The sequence below is a fragment of the Nansenia antarctica genome (assembly GCF_963989245.1).
Source record: "Nansenia antarctica genome assembly, chromosome: 7".
Taxonomy (NCBI): domain Eukaryota; kingdom Metazoa; phylum Chordata; class Actinopteri; order Argentiniformes; family Microstomatidae; genus Nansenia; species Nansenia antarctica.
This window is the reverse complement of record NC_137677.1, coordinates 25,966,417-25,975,324: the sequence shown is the minus strand read 5'-3', so window position 1 is coordinate 25,975,324 and position 8,908 is coordinate 25,966,417. Positions and strand designations below refer to the sequence as shown.

At 41.2% G+C, this 8,908-nt stretch overlaps 1 protein-coding gene across 1 annotated transcript; it reads right to left on the bottom strand.

Annotated features, from left to right (window-relative positions):
* Nucleotides 1-1,191: 1,191 nt before the first annotated feature.
* LOC308161585 (metallothionein A-like) lies at nucleotides 1,192-3,034 on the bottom strand. The gene is made up of 3 exons (XM_080535613.1): nucleotides 2,990-3,034; nucleotides 2,701-2,769; nucleotides 1,192-1,374 (listed from the first exon to the last, which is right to left on the bottom strand). Exons 1-3 carry the CDS (start codon nucleotides 3,012-3,014, stop codon nucleotides 1,283-1,285), a joined length of 186 nt encoding a protein of 61 aa, XP_080391739.1. The 5' UTR covers nucleotides 3,015-3,034; the 3' UTR covers nucleotides 1,192-1,282.
* Between the last annotated feature and the right edge of the window lie 5,874 nt (nucleotides 3,035-8,908).

Sequence of the window (8,908 nt, the reverse complement as noted above, 5' to 3'; positions counted from 1 at the left end):
TAGAGACTTGAAATCACTTTTGGATGAAAGCTGGCATCCCAGTGATGGTGTGTGTTTTTTTCTGTTCCCCTGGCTACATAGGAAGTGTCCCAAAAGTGAGCCTAAAGTTCAGTAGGTCGCCAATGTTAAACGGCTGAGTGGAGAGGGGTAGTGAGTGACTAAATTGAGTGCTGTTTATTGATACATTGGGCTAGAGACTTGAAATCTCTTTTGGCTGAAAGCTGGCATCCCAGTGATGGCGTGTGTTTTTTTCTGTTCCCCTGGCTACATAGGAAGTGTCCCAAAAGTGAGCCTAAAGTTCCGGAGGTCGCCAATGTTAAACGGCTGAGTAAATTGAAGGCTGACTAAATTGAAGAGAGGTGAGTGACTAAATTGAGTGCTGTTTGGTGATACATTGGGCTAGAGACTTGAAATCACTTTTGGCTGAAAGCTGGCATCCCAGTGATGGTGTGTGTTTTTTTCTGTTCCCCTGGCTACATAGGAAGTGTCCCAAAAGTGAGCCTAAAGTTCAGTAGGTCGCCAATGTTAAACGGCTGAGTGGAGAGGGGTAGTGAGTGACTAAATTGAGTGCTGTTTATTGATACATTGGGCTAGAGACTTGAAATCACTTTTGGCTGAAAGCTGGCATCCCAGTGATGGCGTGTGTTTTTTTCTGTTCCCCTGGCTACATAGGAAGTGTCCCAAAAGTGAGCCTAAAGTTCAGTAGGTCGCCAATGTTAAACGGCTGAGTGGAGAGGCTAGTTACAAAGAGTCAAGCCTTCCGCGTCACATGGGACACGACAACCAATCACATTCGAGAATTTTCGCATCAACCAATAGAATCGCGTATTTTAAAAGAATGCAACCTATCTATTTTAGTGATTGGTTGCTGATACAAGGGGCGTTGTAAATTTTTGAAGCGGCCATTTTGAGCACAAGAAACACATCTTTCAAACAAACCCAGGCTTGACGTATTTCAGACAGCAGCCGTTTCGGTAACGCTGTGCGTAAACTACTAACTTTTGGCGAATTTATGAGGATTTTACGGACGCATGCACCACAATCAAGTAAAATAAACAACCAAATGTGTTTTTGTCGACGTTTTATTGTCACTAATATGAAAGAAAACATGTTTAGGAGGCAAAAGAGCAACTCATCTCAAAATCGGGGAAAAATGGGAAATTGCGTTTTGACGGGGGGTAGGTGGTACAAAATCTACACTCTAAGACGGCAGAGGCAAGGACCGTTACACATTTCATTTATCGGAAGACCAGACGTCAGCGGATGGTCCGGCGGCTCTGCCTCACTGGCAGCAGCTCGTGTCGCAGGTCTTGCCCTTGCACACGCACCCGGTGGCGCACTTGGCACACCCGCTGGGGCAGCAATCACAGCAGCCTGGGGGGGGGGAGGGGGGGAGAGGGGGACAGAGGTTAGTAACGACTGACACCTGAGTGGATCAATGAGGTCAATTCAAAGGGATTTATTGCACTGCCGTTGGATTTACGTAAACACCGGTTCCACATGATCGAAAAGTGTTTAAAGCAACACAAATTTGGTTGAACGTTAGAATAATTTAATAAAAATCAAGAACATGGGTTGATTTAATAAAAACATTCCCATCGTGTGGAACCAATGTAGACACTTTTACGCAAATCTTAAGGTATTTTATTCACCACCAGTGTGAATTAATTAATTAATTAATTTGACATGTTTTAAAAATGGGGTATACAGTTATCGGCTCCAGAGGAGCCTAAAAAGCATACACGTATAAAAGAGAAGAAAAAAACCGTCAAGGATAACACAAGAAAACCAGAGGCTTATTTCCATTGAGGTCCTTTGATGTAAAAAGATGTAGCAAGGTAGAAAGATAAGAGGGAGTAGGACAAGCAATGACATTGGCAGGAAAATCAGCAGGACAGGTTTGGCATACAGGCAGTAGTTTACAATAATAACAATGGTATAATCCATCATACAATTAGTGATCCTATAAATAGAAAAGTTCTAGGCCCTCATATAAATGACTAAAGAGCCATTTCTTCAGATGACTTTTGAAGCTGCTCAAACTCAAGAGAGTCTTAAGTTCTTTAGGTAGACTGTTGCATTGTTTGGTAGCAGAGTACAAGAATTATTATTTTCCCATCAAGGTATTACATTTATATGGTACAAAATCAGTAGAGCTCCCTCTAGTGGAGTATTGGTGGCACTCCCTAAAATAATTATGGAAATACGTAATATATCATTTAATACACCCAGGATAATTCTTCGCACCAGGCAAAGTTTAATCATTGAGACAATAGCATCAACCTTGAGCCACCTAAGGCTTGCAAAATGAGGTTTCGAGGTGAGTACGAGGGAAGCTTCAATACATTCCCGACAAACTTGTTCTGAGAAGTCTGTAACTTATTCTTTAGCTTCTTGTGTATGCTACTATACCATGATGTGCATGCATAGTCGAAATGACTTTGTACTAAAGCCCCTGCTAAGATCGGTAAAGCCTTCTTATCCAGGAATCTAGAGTGAGAAACATCGCCAAAGCAAGTGAAATTGAAAATGACAAAACAAATGTAAACAAACGACTTTACCTGAGTGAATGGATTAATCGAGACATGCAAGCATGGCCGTCAATTAACACGTCATAGACACGGATCAATGGCAGCAGCAGATCATTAGCAGCAGTCAATCACCACGTTGGAAACGTTTTACATATAAAAACAAACTTACTTTTCTTACAGCAGGTGGTGCACGAGCAGTTGGTGCATTTGCAGGATCCAGCGCATTTGCAGGTTCCCGCTACAAACGTCACAAACGCGTCAAACAATGAGCATGACATGAAACGATGAACATTATTATTATTATTATGATTGTTAATCTTGCTGGTGTTGTAGAGCTGCTCTGCTCTGCTCGTTTCGTTGTGTTGTAGACTTGTCTTCAATGTAATGACAAGTAAACGACACTTTCATAATCATCAATGATCTTGTGACTCTGATCTCTCTGTGGAGCGGACACTTACTCTTAGAGCAATCACAAGGGTCCATGTTTAAGGTCGCGTCTCCCTTCTGTATCCCACAGTGGCGGCTGGTGTTAAAATTTTTGGGTGGGGCACAGCAGTGTTTCCTCCAGGATTTTTCACATTAGTGGCGGTCCTCTTTCGCGTGCACGCGCACGTTTACCCGTACCTCCGCCGTTCTGTTCATGGTGATTTTAGAGGCAATAGATTATTTTTTAAATATTATTACTAACACCAGAAGACAAGACATACAAACTGTGGTGAGCTACATTGCTTGTGTAACATTAGCTAGTAGCTATCCATTTTTCACTCATACACGGCCGGAAAAGTGAACAGAAATACAACGCTGACTTACGGTGGTATCTTGCGGCTGTCTTCACAAAGAGCTCCAGGATGCTTTCGCTTGAGGTGCTCGTTCATTGCAGATGTACTCCTGTGATAGGCCATTTCATTTCTGCACAGTTTACAGACCACCACATTGTTTTCTTTTTTTGTAAAAGCCGGAAATTGCAAAACGTCACGTTTGACGTCAGACTTAACAACCGGATATTCAGGACGCACATTTTTGCGCCCCGGCCTAGAAATAGGAGACAGCCAATTGGAGCGCTGCTACAGCTCACGTGTAAGCGAAAAGTATTCGGCCTGCCATAGACTTGCATTGACCGGCGCCCCGACGCCTCCCCCTATGTATTTTAACAGTGAATTTTACACACACACAGATAAAATGTTTATTGTATTGGAGGATTTTTAATGAATGCTGATAGGCGCCGACAGAATATCAGCCGCATTTTGTGAATAAACAATGTTTATTTAAAAAAAAAACTTTTACAAATCGCAACTAGGAAGTGAAGGTGGGGAACTAGGAAGGGAAGGTGGGGGCGGCGCCCCAGCGCCCTCTATCGGCCAGCCGCCACTGGTATCCCAGTGGAATGATGAAGTACAACTTTATGGAGGACCAAGTCTGCCAAAATTAACAATAAATATATAGACACATAAATGAATGTATGAACAAATACATCAATGAATACACACAGTATAACGCAATACATTTCTATATGTATTTATTCTTTTCCACATTTATTCTTTCTTTTCCACATTCATTCTTTCTTTTCCACATTGTTTTCCACATTCATTCTTTCTTTTCCACATTCATTCTTTCTTTTCCACATTTATTCTTTCTTTTCCACATCAATTCTTTCTTTTCCACATTGTTTTCCACATTCATTCTTTCTTTTCCACATTCATTCTTTCTTTTCCACATTCATTCTTTCTTTTCCACATTCATTCTTTCATTCTTTCTTTTCCACATTCATTCTTTCTTTTCCACATTCATTCTTTCTTTTCCACTTTATCAGTAATGTATGCAAATATCTGGGGGCGTATCTTGCATGTTGTCCACGCCCCTACGCATTTTCATTGGTTGATACCACGCGTGACGTATGAAAGCAGCGACGCTGTTATTACCACAGACGGGTAGAGAGTCTATAGTCCCGTTCTCACACAGCCTGTTTCTCCCTATCATTTCCATGGAATCCCAAACTATGTCGACATCCCAAGCTATTCCTGTGTTGTCCCCTTTCACACATGTCGGCAATGGTCTATACTAGTCCATCAGCACTGTATGGGAGAACTTGGTGATAACCACAATACCAGTTGACTCAATTAGACATATACGCTCTGGGCTATGCGCGATGCAAGACAGCTGAGAGTGTCTCCACTGCATTTATATCACAAAATGTACATTTGATAAGTAAAAGTAAGCTAGCTAAGTAAGCAATCTAGCTGACTATGACTGGAAACGAAGTACTATCCAGTTAGAATTATAGAAGATCTAGTTGTGTTTTCCTGCTGGTCTCGCTGCCTGGGTTTGAACAGACTTGTGGTGACTAAAAATGGCTTTAAAAAATGCCTTTCCACCAAAGAATATATATATATATACTGTATATATATATATATATGCGATATATCATACCTCCACTATGATTCATATGCCCTAACCCTTTTTTTTATTTTAAAAACATGCTATGATTGGAAATTAGAGTGTCTGCTCTCGGCTGAGGGCTTCATCACGTCTCGCGCAGTATCAACCAATGAAAATGCGCAGGGGCGTGGACAACATGCTGCATACATTACTGATAAAGCATACATTACTGATAAAGCGAAAGACAATGTTGTTTTCACCTAGCTATTCACATAGAATAGTTTGTCTTTGTCATTGTCAGATGTGTATGCAAATATAGGGGCGTATCTTGGACGCACTCTACGCATTTTCATTGGTTGATACTGCGCGTGACGTGGTAAAGCACTCAGCCAAGAGTACCTGAACATTTCATTACCATCTGGGTGGGCAAATTCTAGATGTGATTTTTTTATTCCTATACATCCCTAGAAAAGTCTGGGAAAATGCCTATTTTAAGTAGATAATGTATAATTTGTATATTTAAACTTAAACATTCTGAAAACAATAAATGTACCCATCCATGGGTTTGACCTTTCATCTTTTTTTTGTGGACCTGAATGCAGGACACTGAGGCCGAGGCAGATGAAAGGTCAAACCCATGGATGGGGTACATTTATTGTTTTCTGAATTTGTATGTTTAAATATACAAATTATACATTATATATAATTTGTATTGTAATCTGTAAAATATACAGACTTTTCCAGAATAGAAATCTAATCAGTAAAAACTAATCTAAGCAAGCCTTTAGAATATGGATAATAACACATACAATACATACAAATCTTACTTACTCCTCTTACTGTAGGCTATTGTCTTTATATAATGTGTGCATTAAATGCACTTTGAATTGCCCTTGTCGTATGAAATGTGCTATACAAATAAACTTGCCTTGCCTAAACCCTTTTGGAAGGTTTTGTTTATGTCCAGGTTTCACACATCTCTGTAGTTACATGTTCAGTGAGTGAGTCTAGTTGCTGGTGACCGCTAGGACCATAGGCAGATGCCTTGTTGGTAAGTAATTTGTTCAAAGCAAAAAAACTAATAAATTGTGTGTTTACCCCCTCAAATAAATTAACTTAGCCCCAGTCAGATCCATATTTAGAGGTAAGTTACCTCAGGTAACTTTAGCTAGCAAGCTAGTTTAGAGTTAGTGGTAATGTTTATCTAGCTAGTTACTAAGTGTCCTTATTACATTTATTTTGAACTTATATTCTCAATTGACTTTCACATTGATCTAATTACAGTTTTTCCCAATTGCTAAAACACAAAAGCCAATTCTCTAAACCAAATGACCAGTTCTCTAAACACATTTAATAAAACTAGCTCCCATTTGCCAAAACCATAAACACATTTCACATGAAGACACATTTCACAAAACACAATCCTCCTTTTCTCATAAGTCTAAACACATTTTGTCTTGCTAAAACACAAGTTGCAAAAAACTCTGCTCAAATTCTCTAATTAAAGCTCATGTGATGCAAAATGCTTGCCACAGTCAGCAAAATTTGAACACAATGAACACACCTAGCTTCATTCATTAAACATAACGACTCAACATTTAAGACACTTGTTGCAAATGATTGTGGTGTGTGTGTGTGTGTGTGTGTGGTATAGTTCCATAAATAAATTTAAAAAAACATCACACCCTGAACATTGTTTTCAGTGAGTATTGTTGTGTGTAATGGATCCTCTGTAGTGTTTGCATTGAGTTGTGATACAGTACAGTAGTGTACATGTTACGGTACATGTGGGAATACAGTACATGTGGGAAAACTAGGGTTAGGGTTAGGTGCTAGGGTGCTAGGGTTAAGGTTAGGGTTAGGATTAGGGGTAGGGTTAGGGTTAGGGTTAAGGTTAGGGTTAGACATGCCAGCATGTACCAAGTCACCCTAGCACCTAACCCTAACCCTAGTTTCCCCACATGTACCGTATTCCCTCATGTACCGTAACATACATACTGTATTTTCTGTAGATTTACATATTGTTCATATGAAACACACACATCTATGAATGCCCAATACTCTACAGTGATATATTCTGAGAACAGATACTGTAAGGTTTCTAAAAATGTGCTTTGGCAGTTGTGAAAAAAAAGAACATTCTCACACACTGAACAACACGGGCGGGTGTACAAGGGTTGTGAAAGACAACCTGCTGGGCATGGGTTTGGGGGACGGTCGCCTGACCTTTCGAGGTATGTCACCTGACAGTCTGTACTGTGTGTAGCCAGTTGTACACTGTAGTGTGTAGCCAGACAGTCTGTAGTGTGTAGCCAGACAGTCTGTAGTGTGTAGCCAGACAGTCTGTAGTGTGTAGCCAGACAGTCTGTAGTGTGTAGCCAGACAGTCTGTAGTGTGTAGCCAGTTTCTGTCATCTCAACCCAGCACCTGATCTGTGCATTATTTGTCTTGTCTGTCCCTCTCAATTTCACAGGAAACCAACACAGTGCAGAGGAATTGGCAGAATTGCTCTTCTCAGCCTACCCTAAACTGCGTGAGGGGGGTGGGTTTGAGCTAATGAAAGTTGCGGGGTCTACACGGACCCGCAATTTGGAAGTGATTCCATGCCAAAATGAGGGGTACACGGTTCAGTATCTGAAGGAGATACTGAACCATGCAACGGTTTATGTCCGGCCACTGCAACGCAGTCTGACCTCTGTGAATGTAAGATTCGATATCAGTTTGTGTTGTGTCCCAAATATTAATAAAATACTGAATGAATGTTCCTGAAGTTGAACTAATTTATATTTAAACGTGATTTGTCTCCACAAATAGGTCGTGAATAACAGGCCCTGGAGGGCGCGTGCGACAGCAGGATGGCCGCCATGCTGAACGGCTCGGGCACGGAGCAGCCTGGGCACAGCGTGGCCTTCCTGATCTCCCGCCGCCGCCTCCCCCTCCCGGCCTGGGCTGGCCTCCTGTGACCCCTGACCCTGGCCCAGACTTCCCCCTGGTCCTGGTCCTGGCCCACCCCCGCCTCAGGGTGATTTAGGGTTGGGTGGCTTCGCCAGGCTGCATGTGACTTAATAAAAGGCCTCTTTGGAGATAATTGATTTAAGCTCTTTGTGCTTTATACGTTTTACTATTCTACTATTTATCTATTAAGAATCAATTAAATCCACGACAATGGCCTACACTGCTGTTCTTTTATAGCCTAAACTGCTGCTGTTCCTAGTTACAGTTTTTTTACGGTCGCTAAGTCACAGTGTTCAATACTGAAGTCACAGAGTCACAACTCTTCATACAGTCTGCATTACTAACACGCATGTTGGCCAATCACTTCATTCATGTCTCAAAAGAAGCTCGTTCAACCATACACTGGCAACAATGTTCACTCAGAAAGCATACACAGTCATTCATAACATTCTGACTTACAAAACATTAACAACAGGGAGCATTACATAGTCTGAATGATTTTCACAAGAATGAATATTTCATTATAAGAATGGTTTGATTTATAGTAATCATAGACAGAATAGTTGACTGTAAAACTGTAAAGTATTAGGCAACAAGAATGAATCAGAAATGCCGCAATTTGCTTCTATCCTTAAGTGTATTTATTTTTTTCAGTATCTTTGCAGAAAGTAAGTTACAAACCTCAGGCTGGAGGAGAGTCACGTGAGTGGTTGACAAGAATGGCGGCGTGAGGAAGAGCTGCGCCTATCCCCGCTCAAAATTAGTTGTAAAACTCGACAAAGAGCCCACTTTTTTTTTTTACGTTGTTAATTTGTTAAACATCCAGTGCAATAATGCACAAATTAAGAAGCGGCATGGTTGCGCCTAAAGATGACTCCGGCCGAGACGAAGCAAACGAGAGTACTAGTCAAACTCACGACACAGCAAGTACAGCTACAGGTGAAGCCACCGTCCCTGGGGATGTACTCAGAGAGCTGGCCAAAATCACCGCACTAATTATGACCCACGATGAGAAGCTGGAGGCTATTCGGGTTACAACAAGTGCC

Bases quoted from the DNA above. Each gene is read 5' to 3' on its own strand.
- LOC308161585 (XM_080535613.1), bottom strand. From the start codon at position 3,014: ATGGACCCTTGTGATTGCTCTAAGA. The intron at 2,770-2,989 runs GTAAGTGTCCGC...TGACGTTTGTAG, and splicing joins CCCTTGTGATTGCTCTAAGA to CGGGAACCTGCAAATGCGCT. The intron at 1,375-2,700 runs GTAAGTTTGTTT...CCCCCCCCCCAG, and splicing joins CACCACCTGCTGTAAGAAAA to GCTGCTGTGATTGCTGCCCC.